We start from the raw sequence: 26,500 nt of genomic DNA, 5'->3' as shown, positions 1-26,500 counted from the left end.
TGTATCTAAAGTATTTTAACTACCACATCATCTTCAAACTATCAACAATGTTTTGATCACAAAGTCTCATAAAACTTATAAAAAGAAGCACACAATACCCAAAGTCACAACATGAAATGCGTTACTTTTATGTAGTTTACGTGATTTTTTTTCTCCAATTGTTAACTTCACAACCTGTTCAAACCAGGATATTCAAAAGAAGCCATGAAGCAGGTCCTGACCTACCAACATTCCGAGAGATATGATAAATCGCCGGAGACTGAAGCCATTGTCAACGCTAAATTCCAGTGAGTTTTATCTATACATTTAACCAATATTTCTGATATTAGAGTCTTAAGTCAAGAATTTCTCTTAAAATTCAAAAATGAAAAATATCAAAATTGTATACTCTGGAAAGTTTTTTAATGCCTGTGACAAAGTAGACAGAATATCGGAAGAGAAAATTGGTCATTAAAATTTATCTCTCCTATGAGTGGAGTTTATCTGTTGCAAGAGTGTCATTCATTATTGTTCATAGCTCATCTATATCTTTGATTCCTTCCGATTAACCTGAATTCCTGACCTTCACCTAGCCTGAAGAATTTCAACAAACAACAATAACAACACGATTTAAATTTGGGACACATATATTATGTTATTGCTGTACAGATTATAACCCATGCACCTGTCTTATAAATAATTAACAATTTTACCCCAATCTGAAATCATGCAGTGTTTAATCAGAAAGACCGTACATTTTGCTGTGTGCAGTTTTTGTAAACTGCGAATGAAATTCATTATTTAATCTCTTTGTCGTATTTCCGTTCTTATTCCAGGGCTTTGGAAGTGTTAGACCTTCTCCTCACATATCAAAGAAATTCCAGACTTCAGGTAACAGTTAAAACGTCTTTTTAATTTATGTACAAATATTATAGATAAAATGTATAGATCTTATTTTTATCTCTCTCTTTATTTTTAAAAATGATTATTTACACTGAATTCATTTGCTTGATGTGTCTATAATTTATACTAAGTACGCATAATATATTCAATTTTAGTCGTCACTTTTGATACACTGTTAGTGAACTGTTTCTTATTAATTAATGTAGTTGAAATTTATCATGTTTATTAACTTTAGAATTCCGCGTGTGTCGATCAAAATTTCGTATGGATGAAAAAAGCTTAGCTTTGTTTTATCCTTTATAATTTTTATTATTATCGGCCTTCTCTCACCTAGGACATTTGGACAACATGGGTGATTCCTGTTGACATCAGACATCTTAATTAATGGGTTATCTGTATTCCTTCATGGAATGCCTAGGTGACGTTATTGAATGATGCCATGGCGGAAGGGCAGATTTTATTTTTTTTTCACACAGAATCCAAAGGAACGAACAAAAACGGCTGTCTTTGTGAACATGACTGGGACCTATGGTTGACATCAAAAGCAAACAGAAAATATGAGAATAATGGCATCAGATTTATTTATTATGAGTTTCATGGGACTTTCTTTACAATATCGTCTACTTTAAAAGTTTTTGTTTTATTTTGTTTTGTTTTGATTTGTTTGACTTACTACATGCGTTTGGTAAAGTGTTTGTAATGATATTCTACAGAGTTTCGTGGGCAAATTCAAGATTGCCGAACAAACTCTTGCATTGAAGAAGCAACCAGGAGTCTTAACCCCTTTGTTATTTGATGCCTTCAATCCACATGATCAAACCAAGTAAGTGCAATTTCTTACTTGCCGTATCCTTTCAAATGTTGGGTACAAATGTTTTTTTCTTTTCTGAAGTTAGCTGTCCTGAGACCCACCATGCAGAGATTTCTCTGTAACCCAATAGAGATGTGCGCTCGTTATTTTGAAATCCCAATTTCATCATCGATATCCATTTGTTTTTACATTATTATACAGTCAAATGCTTCTTGAATATCGTATCGGATGCAGAAAGGCCTGTATGTAGAAAGGCCTACCTGGTCGCTTGCGAGCAAACACTTTTGTCTCTGTTAGGACATCTCCTTTGAAAATTCTAACCCACTTTCGAAGAACGCCATCATAAATACACATATGGTCATAAACGGTCTTCGTTCTTTGATTGATGTATGCTGCGCAGCTCTCTTCTGTAGTTAGACATTCAATAATAGAGCGCTGATTGACTTGAAGTTCATTATGTGTCACCATTTTCTCGACTGCGTTGTCTTACTAAGGTTGTGACGACCTCAATTATGACCCAAATGACGTTACATGAATTAGCACATGAGTGTAGAAGTAGAGTTTGAGAGTGCGTGTGTGAAATTTCATGATTGTACCTAAATAAGTTTTGATTTATGGGCAACCAGTACTTATTTATCAGCCCATCCTCGTATTTCTAATTGCATTTATTCGTGTATTCTTGTGTTTATGCTTTTTCTCAAAACTATTTTAAGATTTCGTCTTGCAATCTGATTAATTTCAAAGATTAAAAAGAGGGATCTCTTCGGCTTCTTTATTGTTGCTTTTCGATAAATCAGAAAATTGTGAATCTTTTTTTGAAATGTCAAAATATAGGCGTGACTGTGTCTTTTGAAAACCATGTAAGTAGGGATAATAATTATAATATCAACATGCCTACATTTCCGCATGGAATATTGACCTACCATCTACTCCTACACAAAACAATCTGACAACTCGGACAATTCAGAAAAAAAAGTGACTGACCTGGTCATTGCTATTTACAGTTAAGTTCAATTCTAATAATATATTTGTTTCTATCTATAACGGTTAGCTATCTGGTTTGCCTAGTTGAAAGACAATAATCCATGATAGAACTAACAGTGAAACATTTGTCACAACGTTTTTATGATAGTTGTTTTGTTAAATTATCTTGCTCTCCGATTTTACTTCTCTAATTTCAGGAAAAGTCTCCGACGCCAGAAGCAAATTAACAGGGAAATGAGAGACATGTTCAATGTATCGGCCATCTTTGACATAGACTTGCTCACCAAGATACTCACGGTGTCTATTACATTTATTTTATGCATTCTTTAATTCATCAATTGGAGATGTACACTTTTATGCTTGTAATTTTGTTTGTTAATTGATATTTAGGCAGGGGTCCTTTTTCACTTTTCTTTCTATTGTTTCTTTTTATTGTTTATCTATCTTAGCAATTTTCTGTGATTGAGAATGTATTTCATATGTAAAAGTTAAGATTGTTTCATGTTTAAATGAGTAGGTATACAATTAAGTGATAAAAGATAAATTTTATTCACTTACTTTTAAAAATCATACTTTTACTTCTATTTCTCTTCTTTTTACTGCTCAGGATCTGAACAAGTACAAGTACAACAAACTGATTACCAAGTCTCTCAACATCCTGAACAAAGTCTACTCTTCCAAAACCAACATGTTCAGGCTTTCTTTCAAAGCACAGGTAAGATGTACATACATACATAGATACATACATTAATTTTTAAGACATCTTCTTTTGAAGGATTATTTTCAAATCAGCTTTTTTGTCATGCGACTTGAATCGATTTTTAATGCACTCACTAAAATCAATGTGAAATCTAAGCATATAAAACCTGGGGACTAAATTTTGTTGAACAACAAGTATCATAACAGCTTTTAAAATGAGCAAAATATTTAACACTTAATGATTTGGTCTCTAAACAACTTTCAGCCAAAAAAAACCCAGATTAAATTAATTGTTTGTGTTGATGGCTGAAGAAGGGCTTTGACCTCGAAACGTTTTGTTTGAATTATTTGAGGGGGGGGGGTTAAATAGTTATATTAATTTTTGTCCAATATATTGCTGTCGTGTTAATCGTTTGTCTATATTGCGCTGTGGTAAAGCATTGCTGCTGAAATGTTTACTGTTCGTTTCTGGTCAGTCTTTCTGGATCAAAATTATCCCTCTCATTGTTCATTTTTATCCAATATGTACGGTGACAAACGTTCCTTTGCGTTATTTAGTGTATTTGTCTCTAAAAACCTTTGTGTAGGTATTATTGACTCAAGACTCAGCCCGTGTCCACCGAGAAGTCCTCAAAAACATGCCCATGTTGAGACGACTGGCCAGGGCAAAGCTGGACAAAGAACAGGTCAAGCTGATGGGGTCCATATTGGATGATCTGGCTGAGTATGTCACGTATTTTTGTTTGCTTCCATAGCGATGTTGTAGCCTGGGTTGATTCTTTTTCTCTTGATCTTTGTGGTAGCCTCATAATTAAATGGTCATTTCGTTACAAGATTTTTCGAGAATTGTTGATTGGTTTGTTTCAGACATTTCTTGAGGGAGTTCACTACCAAAATGAAAAATTATCACTTTTTCAATATCTGACCATTTTTATTATTATTTTTATTAATTATACATTGTCACCATCGTCATCATGATCATCATAACCATCATCATCATCACCATCATTTTCATCATCGTCATCACCATCATTATCATTAACACCGCAACTACCACATGAGACGGACACTGCATCATCGATATCTCTGCCCCAGGTTCTGCCACCTTCCCATGACGCCAGACGAGCCCCACCCAATGAACCAGAACATTCTGATCAGCAATGGTAAGAAGTCAGATTTGATTATATAGCATTCTTTCACGGGTTTAGATTTATTTAATGAGCTATTTTTATCGCGGCAAATAATTCACGAGCTTGCGAGTGAATTTTTCCGCGATAAAAAAAACGAATTTATTTATGCATTTATTGCTCATTTATTTATGCATTTATTGATTCCTTTATTTATTCATTCATTCATTCACTTATTTGTCCAATTTATACTTTATTATGTAATTGGTTTATTCATTCATTACCCCTTTATCCCTGATTATATGTAACCCACTGTCACAATCTGGTATCGTGTTCAATCAATTCCGATGAAGAAACCTGTTTTTCATTTCAAAGCGATCAAAATCAGGAAAATGAACTTTTATGAAGTTCAAGAACCAAAACTCTTTCTCCACAATGAAAGGTATTACCTTAATTCCCATTTTTTTATAAGTTTGGCTTCAAATTTAAACTTAAGCATCGGATTCATCCCGTCATATTTAATACCAGTTAGAGACGATTGGTCACAAATTCACCCAATTTGTCATCTATTCTTTCATTCCATTTAGTTTTTATCCGTCTAATCATCCTTGTGTTCAATTACATTCATATCAACGTGTATGCCACTGTTTTACAGGAATCCTTATCATACTATTTGACATTCTGGTCCAGGAAGTTGATATCAAACTTTTCGTAAGTAATACGACGAAATTAAATAGTCTTTATATAAAGTAACCTTGCTGTATCCATTCTCTTCACATGGTTGACTCTAGCTAAATTTATACCATTTGATTTTGTCAAATGATTTTAAGATAATGATTGTATTATAAAAGGGCCCACGGTTGACTCGGTAGCCCCCCCCCCCCCCCCCCCCCCCAAGTCAAGCTACTGTAAACTGTAAACTGTATCGAATATTTTCAGATCAGTCAAACAAAACAGACACTTGAGAGGCAACTTGCACTATATAAAATTGTAATAATAAAATTGTATTATAGAAGGGAGGTAGTCTCTTAGTGTCGAATAAAGTAAAATTGGATATGTCTATAAAACCATCTTAAAAATCGGCATAATCAGTGAAGAGATTTATAAGTTAATGAGAAATGATAATCTTGATAAGAAATGAAACAACAATAAGTATTGTTACCAAAAAAGACTGTAATAGTCTCAATTGATCAGATGCTACATTTAGTATACTTATGTCGAATGCTTATCTTATATTATTTTCATGTCATTCTTCTTTGATATTCACAGGAGCAATATGGCGGAATGACTTCCGTTTTCCGGAAGACCTTGTATCTGCTGAAATTGTTGGCCAGGGAGAATGAGACGGTCCAGAGTCACATATTTGAACGACTGGACATTCTACTGGACGTGAGGGTGGTGGAAAATGACCTCGCTGTGGCTCTTAGAGAGGTTGGTGGGCTATGTTGTCATTTTTCATGTTATGTAATAGTCCTTTGAAGCCATAGAACCCGGGTATCTGGAGTTCATCTCTGTCATTTTTTTTTAGAAAAGAAACCATAACGTGATGAAAACTAAAACCTGATCAGTTCACTATTAAAAATCACTTTTAACATCTGGTTAACCCCGACATAATACAGGTTTGAGGCGATGGATCACAAATAGAATCAAACCTCCCAAACATTCATGAAGGTGAAGGACGAGAGGGCTGGAAAAATTTCTACACAATTCAATGAGGTTTCCAACCCAAGCTACTCCCACGCATTTCCAATGGAACAAAAATAGATCTTTTTCAAAACGGGCTTCATGTAAATTCACTTGTTTTTGTATTTTTCACAGGTTTTCTACGGCAACCAAAACACTTGTCTCAAAATCAACCCGAGACAGATCCAGAAAATCGTCAATCGAGCTGCTGACTTGCAGGAGAAAGGGCCAGAGTTCCTTGACCTTCTGTCCATGATTGTCAAGGTCGCAGGAACGGATTTGACTTTGAAGAGAAATCAGGCTTATGTCATGAAGTATATCATGCAGAATTACAAAAAGGTGGCTTTTGTACTTGACCTGTCAAGAGAAGAAAGGTATTGTTTAAGAAAAGAATTTTGAGCTTTGATAGTGCGCAATATCCAATAAATGTGCTCAAACCATTTTACAAAGGGTCCCAAGCCAATGGTAACACTTGATATTTAAGACGTGTCGTGCAGAGTGCTATTTAATTTTTTCGTCAGAGACAACTCTGTCACAAGTCAGGTACTCACTTTACACCTGGGTGTAGTGAGAGAATTTGAGTAAAGAGCCTTTTCCAAGGATTCAACTTTACCTAGCCCGCAATGAGATTTGAAGCCAGGACCTACCGATCCAAGTGACATACACAAGACCAAAAGCCGAATGGGATTATATACTTGATTATTGTTTATAGTCTGAAGGTTTGACTATTGCCCAGATTTGAAATACAAATTGAATACATTACAAAAATGATACGAATGTGTCAGGCTGGGTGAACTTTAAAATGATAAATCGCCATGACTGATGGTGCCCTGGATTTGAGATCAAATCGCTAACTATTTGAAATTTTGATATTTTTCATCATCTTTTATCTTTTTTTAAACTCTGTTGGTTGGGGGGGGGGGGGTTGGTGGCTTGAAGAAGTCTTGTTGTTTTGTTGGAGGGGTTTTTTGTTTTGTTTTGTTCGTTGTTTGTTTGTTTTTAGAAGCCATGCCTAAATCCTCTCTTTCATACTCTGACGAAATACTTTATTTCGCTTTGGACTTTTACTTCAAACATCGGTCAATGACAACGACCCTCAACTTGCCAAAAAGTCTCAAATCTGAGGTTCTATGACGTCTCGAGCTTGAGACTTTGCGCCATGTTGAAAATTTGAAGTTTACATAAACACTCAAGTCTTCAAAATTGATTTTCTTTTTTTTTCAAACATATTTTATGTATATATTTGATTTAAATCGAGTGAAAAACTGTACTTCGATTTATGCATTGCTTTGTTTTCAGAGAAGCCATCTTGCTACAGAACGACAAAATGTCACGACTGAGATACTACATCAGCCTTCTAGATTTGCTCGCCATGTGTGCCGAAGTAAGTTTTATAAAGAAGTTCTTCAGAGGGTTCAGAACTTATCTCGCTTTTTATAGCGCTTAACGGTCAATAGCAATTGCTGGCTACCTTTGGATAGGAATCTGGTCTATCGCAAAGTACTTTTCTCCAAGACGGATATTGCAAGAGTATTAGTAGTATAAAAAGGACGCCTATCAGGCGACTGGTACTGTATAAAATGTATTTATGGTTCTATATGGCCTGCTGAGGGACTAAATGAAACAATGTAAAGTGAATTGAGCATGGTAAATTAACCTTGCATTTACTCTAGCACGACATTAGACTTGGAAAGTTTTCATCAGAAAAGAATTAACAGCTATGTGAGTACGGATTTTCATGAGTAACTCCGATCCATTTTTTCATAAAAATTGTTATTCTGTAGTTATGACCTGCTAAATATTCAGACACAATTATATTATCTCACCGTTGATCTCAATCAAATTAAAGCATTTCCACAATGTTCTATAACACACCGGCTCTAACTAAGCTGCTAGAAGTTGTGCACTGTAAAAAGGGAGGAACAAAAATAAGTATAACAGCTACGAAAAAGATCAAAATACCAAACCCGGAAAGTTACGAACTTAAAACCCTTCTTTAGCTGTTTATAAAAGCAATAAAAAATAGTAATGCATCACTCTAGATCCAGACAGACAGCAGAGAAATTCCTCTTCTTTTTTCATTTAATACTTTAAGGGTTCAAATCTCTTACCAGCCAAACATTTTTTTAGTAATAAAAATGCTCATCCCATCCCATCCCATCCCTTCATACAGGGTGAAAACCTATTCATCGAGTCACTCTGCCAAACTATACTTCCAATGGACGAGCTCCTGGTAGTCCTCAACAACCCAGCTATTGACAATGTTCTGAAAAAACCGTTCCTGCGATGCTTACATCACATTTACATGAAGAGCACGGGCAATGCCGTAGACATGCAGACCAGCGAGATACCACAAGACCCGTAAGTGACTGATTTCAAATTTTTTATAGATCATTGACTAGCGAAAAACAGTGTTATTAGTCCCTCATACCTGATTATCTCAATCTAAATAAAAATGTTATTAGTTCCACATAAGTTTATAAAATATTTTTTTAAAAACCAAATGTAGAGATGAACTGCAATTTTTAAGTAATGAATTCCTTAGTGTGAGTATTGATAATAATGATGATCATGAGGAGGAGTAGGGTGAGGGAGAAGAAGAAGAAGAAGAAGAAGAAGAAGAAGAAGAAGAAGAAGAAGAAGAAGAAGAAGAAGAAGAAGAAGAAGAAGAAGAAGAAGAAACCGAAGAAGAAGAAGAAGAAGAAGAAGAAGAAGAAGAAGAAGAAGAAGAAGAAGAAGAAGAAGAAGAAGAAGAAGAAGAAGAAGAAGAAGAAGAAGAAGAAGAAGAAGAAGAAGAAGAAGAAGAAGAAGAAGAAGAAGAAGAAGAAGAAGAAGAAGAAGAAGAAGAAGAAGAAGAAGAAGGAGAGGATCAGAAAATTGTGATTGTAACACACATTTGTTACCTTCTACTCTGCCCTCACCATATCATTTTGTGCATAATTATTATTTCATACTAAATTCACTTTAACTGAAATTTTTCATCCATTTTCCACATCTTTTTAATTCTTTAAATTTATAGATAATATCTATCTGTGACGTAGTCGACACAGATGGATATTATATATAAATTTAACATAAATAAACAAATAACGAACATACACGCATAACACATGCATGCACACATGTATCGTTATACACATATGCACATGCACAATAATTTTAACACAAACATATACACATAGAAATACATACACACAAACACATGCACATCGATACAATGACATACGCACTCACACAAAAACACACACACACATACATACATACATACATACATACATACATACATACATACATACATACATACATACATACATACATACATACATACATACATACATACATACATACATACTTACTTACTTACTTACTTATTTACTTACTTACTTACTTACTTACCTACGTACGTACGTACATACATACATACTTACATACATACATACATACATACATACATACATACATACATACATACATACATACATACATACATACATACATACATACATACATACATACATACATACATACATACATACATACATACATACATACATACATACATACATACATACGCAGTTTCAAATTGATAGTTTGGAGAGTATATGTTTAAGCCAGTCCTCATCAAGTTTGGAGAGTATATTTTTAAGCCAATCTTAATATAGATCGGAGAGTATATTTTTAAGCCAGTATTTTAATAAATTTATTAATTTGTAATTTAAGACTGCTGGTCAAATTGCATTCGGAAGATGGGGGGGGGGAGTAAATCATTTAGAAATATTATCGTTTTAGATTTGGAATTGTATAATATTGTTATAAAAAGAGAATAAGATTTCAGGGCCCAGAATTACATTACAATACACGTTTGTTTGTTTTTTAAATAGATTTTGACAAGATTGTATACTTTTATCTCATTTTTCCGCTTGAAAAAATATGTTCTTCTTCTAAGCGAGACTTTAGCTTAACTTTATTTGGAAAGATGACCTGAATTTTGGGCTGACCCATGGGCGAGTTCCTACTTTGCATAATGGATAATTATCCTCTATTTCTCTTAACATTGATTATATTATTATAATTATAGAAGTCCTATAAACTTATGGGGTTTTGATATAATATAAAATAGGGGAGATCACTACCGAAGACAAGCTGTTATCACAGACCATCGCTGGTAAGATGGACGATAATCGTTTATTTCAAACCCATCCTCTGATGGCACCACCTACCTATCCTTCGCTCCTCATTCATTTTCTCGTCCTGGAAATCTCTGTTATTAACTACTATTTGATATTGGTTGATGCAAACTATCTCACTGTTTTCTGTAGTTTAAATCTGTCAAGGTCATCAATTGCATATTGAAGAAGGAATGCCTTTGGTGCTCGACTACTATTGTTAGTTAAAAGTGTTATAACTAGTACGCATTGGTACTAGCTTGTATTTCATGAGCCAAAATTTGATCATCGTAACTGGGTGATAACCGCCCTCTGGGTTTGATTTTCTGATCCAAAGGTCTTTACTCACATTTTCTTACCCTGTTGACATGTACAATGGGCCACTCACCGGCAACAGCGCTGTCTCTTCCGAAAATAAATTATAAGAGTGTCTTATAGGCGTCATAAATTGTCCTGCTGTTGGCTTGCGAATTGTTTGAGCACATTTAACGATTGTTGCGCAATATAAAAACTCAAGTTAATTACGTCACCAAACATTATGCTACCTGATCCTTTTGCCCATTTTAATTCTGTACTGCGATCTAAACCTGTGTGTGAATTTCATAATATGTTACTACTCGTTACGAAAGGGCAACTGGAGTTCGATAGTTGTTATATTCACCCAGTCGATTAGAAGCCGTTTTCCTATCAGACAAAGCCAAAAAGCCCCTGATATATGGATATATATATATATATATGTATGTATGGTGTTGTCAAGTGGAATCAATAAAACACGACAACCATAGCATCAAAATAGAAGTTCACTTTTACCTTTCGAGCTTATAGTTCTCTATGTTCTGTCAATTTGAAGCGACATAAAAAAGAGTGTCAAGCGCATTCCCTCTGTGACTGTCATCTATTCATTCCTAATTTCCCACTATTCTAATTGATCATGTGCAGATGACACATTATTACCTACGTGTACCGATTTATAAGTCTGGTGGTGAAATTCGATTGTCGATTTTGAAAATTACTCTTGGGGTTGAGAATATTTTCTTTTGATTCTTTGTTTGTGTTTGTCTTTGTTTGCTTTAGGGGAGGGTGATTATTGTTTTTAATGTTTGTGTGTTTGTTTATTTTGTTTGGTTGTTATTGGTTCTGGTGTTCTTCTTATTTATTTTTTATTTTTCTTTATGTTTTTTAAACTGTAAAAAAGAGGCTATAACATTTTGTTTTATCAGACTTGTAAATTAATACACGTAGCCTTGAATATTTTACAGACTATGACATGTAAATACTAACACTGTATGCCGAATGGTTCCCATTGATGGTGATGGGATTTTATACTTAGTAATTGTGGTACTAACCTCTCTCTCTCTCTCTCTCTCTCTCTCTCTCTCTCTCTCTCTCTCTCTCTCTTTCTTTCTTTCTTTCTTTCTTTCTCTCTCTCTCTCTCTCTCTCTCTCTCTCTTATATATATATATATATATATATATATATATATATATATATATATATCTTTCTCTCTCTCGCTCTCTTTATACTTTACCTTGTATATGTGATACAGCACCCATCTATTTCTAAGGTTATATCTTTTTCAATTTCAGTTTCATGGCATTATTGATAATCTCTTTTTCTATATTCTTGTAGTGATTTTATGATTATGCATATTAAGAGGTATTTGCTTGTTTTCTAATTTTGTTTTTCTTTTGAAGGGGGGTTGAAGGGGGGGGGGGGGTTGAGGTGGGGAGGATGGGTGTTTTTTTTCTTTGTTTTTGTTTTTGTGTTTTAAAACAAATAATATTTATGTTTTTAATAGTGCATTATCTGTAAGATTAATGTTTCTAAGTGGAAAAATCAGGCGTTAGCTTCAAAGAAAAGAATGTTTATAACGTGTAATCTGATTTATTTTTGTTTTGTTATTTCCTTTTTTTTTCTTTTTTTTTAAAAGCTTAAAGCTGGCTATGATAGTGAAAGCATTGTTAAAGTTGGTCTAAAGTAATACTAACACAGAGCGATGCTTTAGGTTACACGGACCAAAAATACAATATATGTTCATAACATTGCCGACATGAATAGGAATTTAGATAAGCCTAATATTATGCAGTTGAGTGTTTTGATAATTTTTTTTTTTAATTAATTACTTCACAATTATTTGATAAAAGTCATACGATAATTCCGTTTGTCAAATTATTTCGAAATAAAAAAGGAAAGTCTATTCAAGCGCTGTTTCCTAACTTTACGCTAAATGAAACTTGGTGTTTTAAAGTTTTTCAGGTTTTTCCTCTGTTATACGTCCATATTCTACACATAGACATATTCCTTTTGCTCTCTTTTAATTTCACCTCCTTACAATGATTAAACACATTTGAGATTTTGGCCAGAAACCTTTTACAATATATATTAATAGAGTCAATGACACTTCAACCTGTAAAAAAGTCTTTAAGTCTAAGACTTTTATGAAGTCTCGGATTTAGGACTTTTTGGCATGTTTGACATCGTCTCAAATTAGCGATATATGTTGTAAACGGCCCCTCACCAAAATGTAAAAGATATTTTGTCATTGTGCGTTAACTCAGCGCCAGCTGTATTTCCTGTCCGTTGAATTATCTGAATAAAGAGAATGAATAGACTGTGTTTGTTATCTTCCAAAAACACTTTCAATTTTCCAGTGGCCAAGGGCAGAAACCCGTCCAGGACCTTTTCCACGGGTAAAAGGCGTCTGGGTATTTTATGATCGATGTCATAGTAAAAGTTGTCATGCCTTGTTTGCATCTTGGAATCTTTGTAATAGGACACTTGACTTGACTTCATCTTGATCACAATATCAAATATACTTTAATTAATGATTTTAAAATATAACTTTTGAAAGGTTGCAAATGATAATGATTAGCCTAAATCTTATCTTATCTTATCTTTTAAATGGCTAACAAGGATAATCGATCCTTTTAATGCCTTATACATGACACTGAAACAATCTTAATAAATCACATTTGTTTTTTTTACTATGACAAGAACATTAATTATATTTGTGTTTTATTCAGTTCAAGTCTTTATCGTTCAGTTTCTTAAAATGGTAAACAGAACCAGGGATGTTTTTGTTGTTTTGTTCTTTGTTTTTTGTTTGTTTGTCTTTTGTTTTGTTTTTTGTTTTTGTTGTTTTTGTGTTTTTGTTTTGTTTGTTTTTTTTTTTTTGTTTGTTTCTTTTTGTTTTAGATTTAATCATTCCAAATGTTAACTATAATTTTAGCTAAAGAATTTTGTCTAAATTTAGTTTTACACCTTGGATTACAAATTTCAAATTTATCAGCAAAAATCAAACTTTTTTTTACCTGACATTATGGAATCATTTATGAAATTTTAAATTTTCAATAAATTTTATAATTCTGTCGTCTCTGAAATGATGTTTTCACATTTTTGGCCAGAAAACTAGTCATTTAAATATAGATAGATTAAAATTACCTTCATCTTATCCACACAAAAAAACTCTCAAACTTGGGACTTCACAAACGGCAGTATTGTGCATGATTGTATAATAATGGAATGTACAGCACTCATTATGATTGGTATATAAATGAATGGCACACCATTTGAATATGTTAAATGTTATGATATATTTATGAATGAATCCATGGCATTATAACGTATTCTATATTTTTCATTCGTTCTTTAATCTGTGATATCTTAAAGACGATCCTCAAATGGGTAATAAGTACAAATCAGAAAGAATTGTCAACTTTATCGTCAATGTTTAGTCAGAACTTGATATAGAAATTGCCTCTGGTGCTTACTTACTCACTGTTAAATAACCAACCGAGTGCTTATAAACTTAATGTAAACATTGCCTCTCATGCTTACTTTTTCTCTGTTGAATAATCAATCAACAGTTTATAAAGTGGTGTAAATTTGCTCTGGTGCTTACTTACTTGAACAATCAACCAACAGCTTGTAATTACTTTATGAATAGATTGGCATAGGCAGCATTTCTGTTCAATGGGTATTCAATGTCGCCCACCCTGTATCATTTCTTGCATTGACCATAGACATTGATCAATACTGTATGTGGTATGTGAAATAGATAGATGTCTTCAGGCTACTTCCCATTCTTTCAGTCTATATATTATATAATGTAGGGGTCTCAAAAGACAACACCTCAATCACAAGTTAATGGATCGGTTTTGAATCTCTCTAGAGCTGGGAGGATTTCTTACTATCTGTTCATCCAGCATTGATTTGGCGAAAAAGAGTTTGAGGTTAATTATTTTCCATCTAAAGATAGCAAGCATTTGTCATTGTACTCTTACCGGTACAGAAACAGGAATAAACTCTGGCTCATTGCTCTAAAAGTATAAACATACTTGACGACAGCATCTTACAATATATAAATACATAGACTATCTATCTATCTATATATATATATATATATATATATATATATATATATATACAGTGGCGGTTCTAGCCTATTTACAGTGGTGGGGCAAAGATGATTAGGTCATATATATATATATATATATATATATATATATATATATATATATATATATTATTTTTTTTTTAAATTTATCTTTTTATTTTTTTAAAGTTATTTATTTATTTATTTATTTTTTAATTATTTTTTTAAATTATTATTTTTTTCACCTTTAAAAAATAATATTTCAACCACATATAATCACATTCATAATGAAATGACAATACCAGTAGATTTTGATTATTCCAAACGTAATCAAAAATGAATCACGAAAGAGAATACAACTAAAAAATAAAGCGACGAGACATAATGCGACAACACCTTGACAATACAAGTCCATTTCGTTCACTCGAAAAATTAAAGATTTGCTTTAATCCCTCAACGGCGAGATTAATATTTCTGTTACATTACTGGTTTTCAGTAGTATGTGGTAACCATAAAGTTTTAATCGAGAAGCAACAACAGCGATATGACTCGAGTTTCATTCAGAGCTCAAATTGCATTTAACTGCTGTCTTGATGATTAGAATGATTGTGCCGGTGGTGGTAGTGGTTGGAATAGTGGTAGCGGTGGTGGTGGTGGTGGAGGAGGATGTAATTATGGTAGTGGTTTTGGTGGTGCTATTGGTTAGAATGATATTTATGGAGACGATGACGGAAATTTTATGATGATGTTGATATTGTTTTTATTGCTATTGTAGTACTTGTTGTTAATATTGTTGTTGTTGTTAATGATGAAGATGATGATGATGATGATGATGATGATGATGATGATGATGATGATGATGATGATAATGATGATGATAATGATGATGATAATGATGATTATGATGACAACGACGATGTCGTCGACAATGATGGTTACCATACGATATTACAATATTACAAAGTTTATTCAATCTTAGGCTTTCGACAATAAATCATACAATTTGATGACCACATACATGAAAGTGGAAAAAAATGGTAAATGGAACCAAACAATAAACTGATACCATTAATAACCACAAAAAATACAACAATAGTAATACCACCAATACGTACAATAATAATAATAATAATAATAAAATAATAATAATAATAATAATAATAATAATAATAATAATAATAATAATAATAATAATAACAATAACAATAATAATGATGATGATAATAATAATAATAATAATAATAATAATAATAATAATAATAATAATAATAATAATAATAATAATAATGATAATAATAATAATAATAACAATAATAATATTACCATCATCATTACTACCACCACCATCATTACTACTACCACCACCGCTACCACTATCACTACCACCATCACCATCATTATTACGTTTCCAATCATTTTTTCTCGTTTCTAAAAATTTGATATCTATCAAAACAGACGAAATTCCGGTCATTTTTTTAAAGGGTAGTTAAAATATCTACGATTTTATTAGCCCTAAAAACTACGATTTTTATTTTCCTATTTCAAGTAGGCAGGTCTGCTATGACAAGTATCAGTATCAGTTCCATAGTCAAAAGAAGACCAACAAAAACACAGTTTATTTAATCTTAGGCTTTCGCCAATACTTCATACAATACAATTAAGACAAAATAATGTTACCAATTTCTCCTCAAGCATTCGTTAGACTATAACAATAACGACCGTGTTATCTTTACTCCTCACCCAACCAACCCGAGCTTCCCGCCTCTTCATCGCGAACTATCTTATGTATGTATTAGCTTCAGGACGGGCAAGTACGGAATCTGCCCACCCTTCCGTATTTCCTCTTTAACTTAGAATTCAACTCTCTCCTTTCTCAGAAGAGTATTTCTCGTATACTAATTCAATTGTTGAGAAAACCAAAATGGTGGTTGTTTTTATATATTTATTTAGTCGTGACTTTTGAATAAAAGTGTTTTGTTTTATTAGACGGAATACAATATAAAATTACATTGTTTTGCAAAATTATTTAGTCTGGCAATAAAAATACAGCGGTAATTACTTTAAGAATTAAAAAAAAAGAACTAACAAATTAATTTGTTAAAAAACAAAACAAAAAACACCCCAAAACAACAACAACAACAACAAAAAACAAATAAGAAAACAATTTAAATAAATGAGTTTTGAGAAGCACTAAAGAAAACGAGAAAAAAAAGAAAAGTTTAAATGGATAAACAAATATATAAAAACAACACAAATTAATACTAAATTGATATAAAATTAGTAAATTAATAAATTTAATTCAATACTGGAACATTCCCAAAGTCATTACATCAATGGTACCAGCACAAGTAAGGCAATAAATACGAAAAAGTTCGTTTGCCAAAATCTCGATTTAGTTTTCACTGGTCAATAAGGTGGGCTCATTTGAATTAGCCCGACCTAGTACTAGAGAGGCCAGACAGCAAAAATCGGAGTTAGTTCACCGTCAGGCGACGTAACGATGAGATGACGATGTGGGCGGAGTGGGGGGGGGGGGGGAGTGATAAAAAAGAACAGGAGCGTATCCTGGTTTATGCATTACGGGATGCATGGTGATTCGCAATCTATTAAAAATACACACAAATTGATTTCAGTACGAAGTATAAAGTTTAAGTAGTAACTTTTTAAATTATCTAATTTAAATTTGATTATTTCAGACCTGGTAATACAGCATATAACTTGAAAAAACAGGCTGGTATTTGCCCACCCTGCCCATTATTACCAGCCGTCCCTGTATATATATATATATATATATATATATATATATATATATATATATATATATATATATGAATTTGTTTTAGCATGGAATAATTTCCCATGGTGCGTAATGGTTTAACAAAGTATTGTAAAATGATATAAATCCGACCAATATTAAAGTTATAACAGCGTCACCCATTAGAAATATAAGACCAGCACGGCAAATTTTGATAATTACTAATATTGTGCCTCCAACTTGACAGAATTAAGACATAACGTTCATGACCTCAGCTCTCTGAAAAAGGCAAACTGGCTTATCCGAGATATTGTATTGTATTGATTTTGAACTAAAAGAAAGATTCTTTTCTAAATGAAGACCTGTTATAATATTCATCATTTGGAAACCAGAGGTTTTTATCTCCTTTCTTTTATTGTTTGTCCTTATTATGTTTTATGAACTCAACAGTTAATCCAATTCCTAATTTTGGAATTACGTTAAAAGGCCTCATCGCAACGTGGATTGACTGCACGCTTATGCTTCTCAAAGTCGTCCCAATCATTATTATTTCACTGATCTCAAATGCCTTATTGTTTTCTCTCATTTGTAAGATAATTCTTGAAAGGAAAGTGATTGGGTTTTTTAAAACTGAAATATGGTCGCAATCATCATGATTAAATCATGGAATCAGTTCAAGAAGGAAGTGTCTTTGATGTCAAATAAAACTTCCTTCCAAAAACTTCTTACCAGGCTTTATTAGCAAACGAGCTTTATCGTGAAGATGATTAATATTCCGTTCCTTTATAGGTTGCAATTGTTTCTTTTTAATGTCTGATTTTGCATTTTTTTCCCTATTTAATCCCTTTTTTTAATTATCTCACATTGGTAAAAATTAGTTTTTATTTCATCTATAACATTGATAAATATTAATGCAATTTGTGGCTTATGATTATCTGTCCCATTGCATTCCTACATGTGATGTTCCTTCCTTATGAATACATGATTTGATCGAAATATCAATATGTCAAAAGCATGGATGTACCAACAAAATCAATTTCTTCTGGATATTCTCTTAACGTTCATCTTATTTCCAGGCGTCTTTGGTGTTATCTTTATATTGCTTGATATCAATGCAAAATTCACCTGTGTATTTTCCTCTGCTCACGTAATAACTTTACCATTGTTGATAACTTTACCATTGTTAGTATATATTATAGTTTTGTATTAGACAGATAAATTGTGTATTGTATGAGCATTGTCTGTAGATAGCTTACAGGTAACATCTGACCAATATTCGCTGTTGCTGTTTTTTTCTTTTCCGAGAGGTGATCAGTTTTGACCAAACTCAACGTATTATATATTATGTTACACGTTAATGTATTCTTAATTATACTCTTCTTTATTATCATGTAAACAGCAGAATTTAAGTCTGAAATAAAACATGTGTTTTAAGGTGTAAGTTTGAAATGTAACAATCTCGACAATTATTTTACATTGACCACGCTGAGACTTGCGTTAAAATGTATCTTCCCATCCCTAAAAGTGATCACATTTTTATAAATGACCAATAATTCAATTGGACAGTTTGCTTAGTGAGATTTGTAATTTTGTTTAAACGAGTGCATATCCGAAATGTCCAAAAGTTGTGACAATATATTTAATGATCGCCCCATTAAAAAACTCTATAAGTTGAGATAGAGACAATACGAGGCAAAGCAAATGGGAAATATAGAACAGAACATAGGACTCTTTCAGATGTCTTGTCAAAAGTATTCTTCCCCTGCTTCATCCGGTTTTGTATCCCATTCCAATATATGTATATTTATGCCCAAGACTTAGACTAAAATTATGTACCGGCTTAAGCCTCATAATATTCTGTCGTTTTTGTTGTGCTTTTTTCATCATAGTCTTATTAACGGCAGTTGCTAATCTGTCTTATATCTCATAGTTCAAGTTTGTAAAGATGTTCTTTCGCTGTTTCAAGTTTTATAAGCGTGTATTCATACGCCATATCCAACAATATCAAGGTTTCAGGGATTGTTTTTGTAATCTTTTGATTGTAACACATAAGAGCAGTCATATCCAAGTATTGCTCAAAGGTACACTTATTCAATTAAACAGTAAATAAGTGAAATCTTCTTTGTCAAGGTTAACATGGCGAAATGAGATCTTTACATATATTTATTCATGATAACAGTCGAATGGTCCATAATTTAAACCTTTAAAATTGTTATAGATTTATTCATGTTAATTATATGGACATACAACGCTAAATATCTATGTGAAATCAGTAACGTTATGCTATCACCTCGTGTGTGTATCTCTTGCTTCTCAAAGCTTTTATGTTACAGAACCTTTTTTCAGAATTCCTATCGTTAAATAGGCCATTCGAAGCTTATTGTTATCTTTATTTGTCTTATTTTGGATCGCTTTTAGTAACTTAAGTACACCTTTAAGTACATCCCTCACAGATATTTTTAAAAAGTAAGCAATACCTAACGCATGTGTCTTTGTTCTTTAACTTTTAAGTTTTAAATAAGTATGCCTTTTTTAATAAAGATTCAATAGATTTTTTTTACTTTTTAAAATTTAAAGCTCTTTCAAATACATCCGTCTTTGAGCCCGATAACGTATTGGACACCGTTCCAACTCAAGGGTCATAAGATAATATGTTTTCATCTGGATTCGAACCAATGCATTTCGATTCAAGAGGATTGTCTAAAGACGACGGAAATAATGACTGGAATGTCACTCAATGTATTGTTGGCGTCAAGTCTGAGCATTTCAAATATGCATGATCTCGTCAGGAATGAGAATTCTGACAATATTTAACAGCGAGGTTCATCTGCAGATGGAGTGTAAGATGTCTCTAAAGATATGTGAGTGGTAGATCTGGGGAGTCTGTTTTGTTTTGTTTGTTGTGTTTTTTGTGGGGGTTTTTTGCCAACTTTCTTTTTTTCAAACCAATCAAACTGCCGTAATATTCAAAATCAGCCTTTTAACCCTTTAGGAAACGATGAAAGTAGGACTATGAGAGCAAGTTGAAAACAGCACAGTAGATGGTCTATGAGGAACGTCCCCAGAAGTCTATAAGCTTTAGATAATCAACGAGAATAATCCTGCCGTATTCTGATACAAAACGTTTTTATTTTGTTCAGAAAAGGTTTACTTAAAATGGCGATCGATCGGTCAAAATAATCCTCAAGATGCAAAAAAGTCTTCGACCTGAGGATTCTTTTGATGGTCATTTTTGATCGATCGATATTTGAAGTAAATTTTTCTGACAACAATGAAAAACTGTGCAATGATCTCTTTTGCATCGATGAACAGTTCTTCACCGAATTGTGTTTGTGTTGTATTTGTCGTCGCCAGGGAGTTATGGGAATATTTGGCCTCTCTCTCCGTGGAAATCAACAGACTAACGGATGGGATCAAGGATGATCCGGAGAAATTGGGGATTCACCTGAAGACAGCTCCGGAGAAGAGGTTGGTTGATTTGGCAGTTCTGTTTTATATCGGGTGGAGTAAAAGACATTATCCAGATTTGACTCTGTTTTAATGGGCCAAATGACTGCCCTGGACTGCTACTACTATAATATACCTAATACCCTAATACCACTACTATTACTACAACTACTACTACTACTACTACTACTACTACTACTACTACTACTACTACTACTACTACTACCACTACTACTATACTACTCACATACTACTACTACTACTACTATACTACTACTACTACTATACTACTACTACTACTACTATACTACTACTACTACTACTACACTACTACTACTACTACTACTAATAACTAATATAATAATAAAATAATAATAATAATACATATTAATACAACATACATACATACATACATACATACATACATACATACATACATACATACATACATACATACATACATACATACATACATACATACATACATACATACATACATACATACATACATACATATATACATACATACTACTATTACTACTGCTATTACTACTACCAATACTATAATAATATTTCAACTCCTACTATTAGTACCTCTACCATTACTCTGCAACTGCTACTACCACTACTACTACTACTACTACTACTACTACTACCACTACTACTACCACTACGACTACTTCTAATACTACTACTACTACTACTACTACTACTACTACTACTACTACTACTACTACTACTACTACTACTACTACTACTACTCTATTACTACTACTACTACTACTACTACTACTACTACTACTACTACTACTACTACTACCACTACTACTACTACTACTACTCCTACTACTACTACTACTACTACTACTACTACTACTACTACTACTACTACTACTACTAATACTACTACTACTACTACTAATACTACTACTACAACTGTCACTAGTACTATTACAAAATCTCGTTGCTTTGTATGCTCCAGTGGCTCAGCCAGTGCCCCTGACTTCGAGTCATCCACATACGGCACAGTGTTGTACATTCTTGAGGGGGTCCTGCCATTCCTCGAGACATTCTACAGAGATTTCTACCTTCCAGAACAACACATGCATACCAACGAAGCGGATGAAACGGATCATTTGGCCAAGGCGTGTGTGGTAGGTTTAAGTACGCCCCAAAAAAATACGCCAGAAAATTTGTCCTTCGAATATATAGATCAATTAAAATTACCCTATCTTGTAAAAAAAAAACTCTCAAATCTGAGACTTCAGTAAAATGACCTTGACATTGTGAGAAACTTTGAGAATGAGGATCGTTTTAAGGGATCGATATTTGAAGGACGAGTTATCGAGCCAGAATTTTTAAAATGTGTATTTTCAGTGTATGGCAGTAAATACCTGTAGATTGTTATATATTTAAAATCTCAACAAGTGTGTATGAAGACAAAGCGAGAGAAAAAATACAAGAAAAAAAAACATCCCAAAAGCTCAGTCTGTTCGACCGGTGCCCGCTCCCTAATTTCTCACTTGTTGTATTTTATACGTTTTCAGTGGAACAACACTTTTTGTATTGCTCATAATATTGATGCAATCGTCAGATTTCGATTTAAAAATTTAAGTGATGGGAAACGGTTGCGGCTGAAGATTTATTTTATCAGATTTACACCTAGATATCTTGTCCTAATTTTTCTACAACTAATTCATACATGATAATATATTATTTATTTAAAAAGGTCATTTTCCCCTCCTTTCTTGAAAGTTTTGATGGGATTTGCTGTAAGTGGATAGATCTGGTCCATTTTGTAAATTACCAGTAAAATACAAACCAGCACGGAGGTGTCAAATTTTAAATATACCTCTATTTAATGTTGACATAAAGCTTTACTCATGTTTCACTAATATATTCCTCTTATATTGTTGCTGTGCATTTAGGCAAAATACTCGCCTGTTCTGCCATCCAGATCAACGGTACTAACACACATAACCATGTGTAAACTTATACGCTTAAAGTATGTTAGAGGGATTTTGCATCCAACTGGCTGTCTAAAAACAATAACAAATAGCCGAGTGATGTCCATTTATCAATCCCAATACTTGTTTATTACAATTTATCTCTTGAGAGACAGATTATAATGAAAAAGTATTGGGTTTGATAATTTTACAGGTATTACTATGTGCTAAATATATGGTATTTTTCTTAAAGTCTGTAGAGCGTCTTATAGGTCTCAATATTGATTAAAAGCTGCGTACTGCAGATAGATTCTTTTAACAATATGATTTTGTTCCAGATGTTGGGAGAGATCCTGGGACCGTTGTTATTCAAGCCTCACCACATGAAGAACTTGGTGAACTGTCTCACTGTCATCGTTCCTGTCTCCAACATGCCAAACTCCGTAAGATTCCTCCTGTTTACAGGATTTAACCATCGTAAACTTTTAGCCTGACACTGACCAAAAAATGACGTCAAAAGACCAGTCTTTGGCCACAAAAGAAAACAAATCGTGAGTTGTATTCAATAGGTCAACCTAGAAAATGACGTCAAACTATAAGTCCAAGTGGGTTCTAGTGTCGGGCTATAAGTTAACGATGGCTACTATTTAACACTGTCTTCATTTTAACTTGACACTAACAAAACAACGTTTTCTCATTTTATCAAGAAAACGTTCATAATGTATGGATTAGGATGATCCCCAACTTGTCAAAGTTCGATAAAACTCATTTATCTAACGCACAGTCAGGTTAGAGAATACGGTTGACTTAATTTCAGTATCTAAAAGATCTAAAAACAAATATTTGCTCTTGATTAGGTAATTAAATGCCTGGAAATATAAATATTATTAAGGATGTTTTTTTTTATTCTGTGCAGATTATTATCAACACTAATGTTCTCAAAAGTAATGTTGTCTCTTTACCACTAGGCATCAATATATGCATATCCATAGGCCCATGGAGCCGGAGTTAATACCGCTTTCTATAGCGTGAAACGGACAATAGCAATTGCTTGCTACACTTTGGATAGGACGCTAGTCTATCGCAAAGTACTTTCCGCCTGATCTAAACGACCCAGCTACCCAATCACTCCTGGGTGGACAGGAGGGTCAGAAAAAATATCAACTGCATCCGGAATCGATCTTGGTCCCTTTGCATGTGAAGCAAGTGCTCTATCAACTGAGCTATTGGGACCCCCTATATGCATATTGCAAGTTATTTCAAGGTAATGACCTATGTGGCCGTGATATGGCATGATGGTCACCATGTTGTCGATCCATGTAAATGATAAATGGTGGTGTGTGTCATTCGGACCTTGAAGATAGCCTCTGTAAAATAGTTTACATAGGTTACTTTTATTTTCATTCTTTTCCTTGCAGAATTTAGAAGCTGTAATGGAGCGATTTGCCTCGGGGATTACTGTGGAAGACACCTCCAGTGCCATCAGAAGGGTGAGTTTGTAAGAAATGCATGCAACATTTGAATATATTAAAAAAGAATGCTTTAGGTTGTTGCAGTTGTGTCGCCCCAGTAACTACCAATTTCTATGTCAAACTTCAAAAGAGATTAAATGTCAAACGTTCATATAAAAGAAATCACAGATTCGGTTCTTTTTTAATCTAAATTTCTATTTCAAACAGCCTAAGATTTATCTTATAATATTCGTGTTGCATACTGTGTCAAACTTTAAACAACTTACAGTAATTAGTTGATCCCCGACTGCTGGTTAAGTGTCCTGTTTCAGTAGCCAATCTCATTGTAATATTAAAGGTAACATGACTTCAACCCCCCGATTGTACCTTTCCAAGCAAGATTCTAGTGCAATTAACCAGTTAACTGCCGTACTCTGGAAAGACACGTATTTAAAGATTTGGCCAGAAAACTCATCCTTCAAATACCGATCGATTTAAATGACCCTCATCTTGGCAAACGTTCTCAAACCTGGGACCTCACGTCTTTCCAGAGCACGACATTTAACTGGTTAAAAGGACTAATGTTGGTTTCATGACAATTTATAACTTTTCAGGGAAATATCGAGTACTATTCAGCTGAGGTTGAACTCAATGCTAAATTCAATTTGTACGCCAAGAATTGTGCCGCTGTCTTTGCTGGTCACAACACGGTGTCCGCACAACTCAAAATTACATCAAAAAGAGGTGAGGGCCACAATTTTTCTATTGGATTCGATAGACTTCTTTGACAATTTTAAAGGAAATCGATCAAGACCTTATTCATTCTTTGCCATTCTCCAATATTATTGGAGAGAAAGATAAAGGGAGTAAATTTGACTGATAAATAAGGGCAATTCCCTCATTTATAAGTAAAATTTACTCCCTTTATCTTTCTCTCCATTTTATTGACTCATTTAGGCACCTCTAGTTTTTGGTTTTACTATCCATTATCATTAAGAGTGATTCAATAATATAATGTAGACGCTTTACTTTTGCAGTACTTAATTACATTGTTAAGATAAAATAAGATACGATTAACTTTATTTCGGTGATATCCGACTATTTTAAGGCTCAACATGTATTGTTCTGGTGCCACATATGCGTTAGTGTTGTTTTTGTTTGTTTTTAGATTTTATGATTTTTTTTTCAATTGGTCAATTACTTATGAAAATGTTTTGCTGAAGATGATGAAAATTTCTTGTAATCCAGTGGATGAGAGATGTTTGCTTTAAAGCTGCCAATAAGTTTAAAAGAGATTTTGCACTTTTAAAGCGTTAATTTAGAACATGTTCTACCATAACCTAAGCGTTGCTTTATATCGTTTATTTCTTCATGTTGACAACACAATTCGTCATGCAGAACTACACGTGTTTTCTTAGGCGTTAGTGCATAGAAAATGTTATTTGATTCCAGGAAGAATATATGAGCCGCATTGCCTTGCCGTACTCACACATTTTCTTTTTATTTTGGCCACAAAGCTCGTCTTTCAAATATCGATTGGTTAAAATGACCACCTTGTCAAAAACTGTCAAAAAAGTCAAAACGTTGTTGACAAGATGAAGTGATACTAGATGATGTGGACTATGTAATAAACAAAATTGAATATAATAGCTTCACAAAAGAACAAAATCCAAACACGGAACGTTTCGGGCTCAAAATCCTTCCTCAGCCAACAACAAAAAACAATAAAGACATAAATGCATTACTAAATTCCAGATTGACGACTGATCCGTGTTTGGTATTTTGTTCTTTTTTGAAGCTGTTATATTCATTTTTGTTTATTACTTTTGATAAGATGAGCGTCATTTTAATCGATCGATATTTGAAGGACAATTTTTCTGGTCAAAACTTTTAAAATATCTTTTTCAGAGTACGCAGTGTTTATGTGTATTTATTTGATACATTCTTTTTTTTTTCGTCTACCTTTATCATTCAGCCTACACTGTAATCGAGGGCGACGAAGAGCTGCCTCTAGGTGAAGAGTTCCAGAGTCTTGTGAAATGTTTTGTAGACATGGGAGAGAAGAAGCCGGAGAAACGATACTTCCCAGCCGCCAAACTCATTGAACAACTGGCGTAAGTATTACACTATAGAACAGTAAAGGAAGGTGCCCGAAACGTAAACAATAACAAGTT

General features: G+C 33.3%; 1 protein-coding gene across 1 annotated transcript in view; it reads left to right on the top strand.

Annotated features, from left to right (window-relative positions):
- The window catches only part of LOC144977146 (inositol 1,4,5-trisphosphate-gated calcium channel ITPR3-like), a 171,663-nt gene that overhangs the window by 100,870 nt on the left and 44,293 nt on the right, over positions 1-26,500 (top strand). The window contains exons 29-47 of the mRNA XM_078922006.1: positions 188-287; positions 816-870; positions 1,596-1,705; positions 2,875-2,974; positions 3,285-3,392; positions 3,964-4,100; positions 4,472-4,539; positions 5,159-5,214; positions 5,773-5,934; positions 6,322-6,560; positions 7,486-7,570; positions 8,360-8,547; positions 13,004-13,042; positions 20,837-20,950; positions 21,912-22,083; positions 23,214-23,318; positions 24,294-24,365; positions 24,941-25,070; positions 26,302-26,440. Of these exons, the coding sequence (XP_078778132.1) occupies positions 188-287; positions 816-870; positions 1,596-1,705; positions 2,875-2,974; positions 3,285-3,392; positions 3,964-4,100; positions 4,472-4,539; positions 5,159-5,214; positions 5,773-5,934; positions 6,322-6,560; positions 7,486-7,570; positions 8,360-8,547; positions 13,004-13,042; positions 20,837-20,950; positions 21,912-22,083; positions 23,214-23,318; positions 24,294-24,365; positions 24,941-25,070; positions 26,302-26,440 (2,179 nt within the window). The remainder of the gene's footprint in view (positions 1-187; positions 288-815; positions 871-1,595; positions 1,706-2,874; positions 2,975-3,284; positions 3,393-3,963; positions 4,101-4,471; positions 4,540-5,158; positions 5,215-5,772; positions 5,935-6,321; positions 6,561-7,485; positions 7,571-8,359; positions 8,548-13,003; positions 13,043-20,836; positions 20,951-21,911; positions 22,084-23,213; positions 23,319-24,293; positions 24,366-24,940; positions 25,071-26,301; positions 26,441-26,500) is intronic.

The sequence above is a fragment of the Berghia stephanieae genome, chromosome 7 (assembly GCF_034508935.2).
Source record: "Berghia stephanieae isolate SIO BIC M18660-M18661 chromosome 7, UCSD_Bste_1.3, whole genome shotgun sequence".
NCBI classification, from domain to species: Eukaryota; Metazoa; Mollusca; class Gastropoda; order Nudibranchia; family Aeolidiidae; genus Berghia; species Berghia stephanieae.
This window is presented reverse-complemented; position numbering and strand designations above follow the sequence as displayed.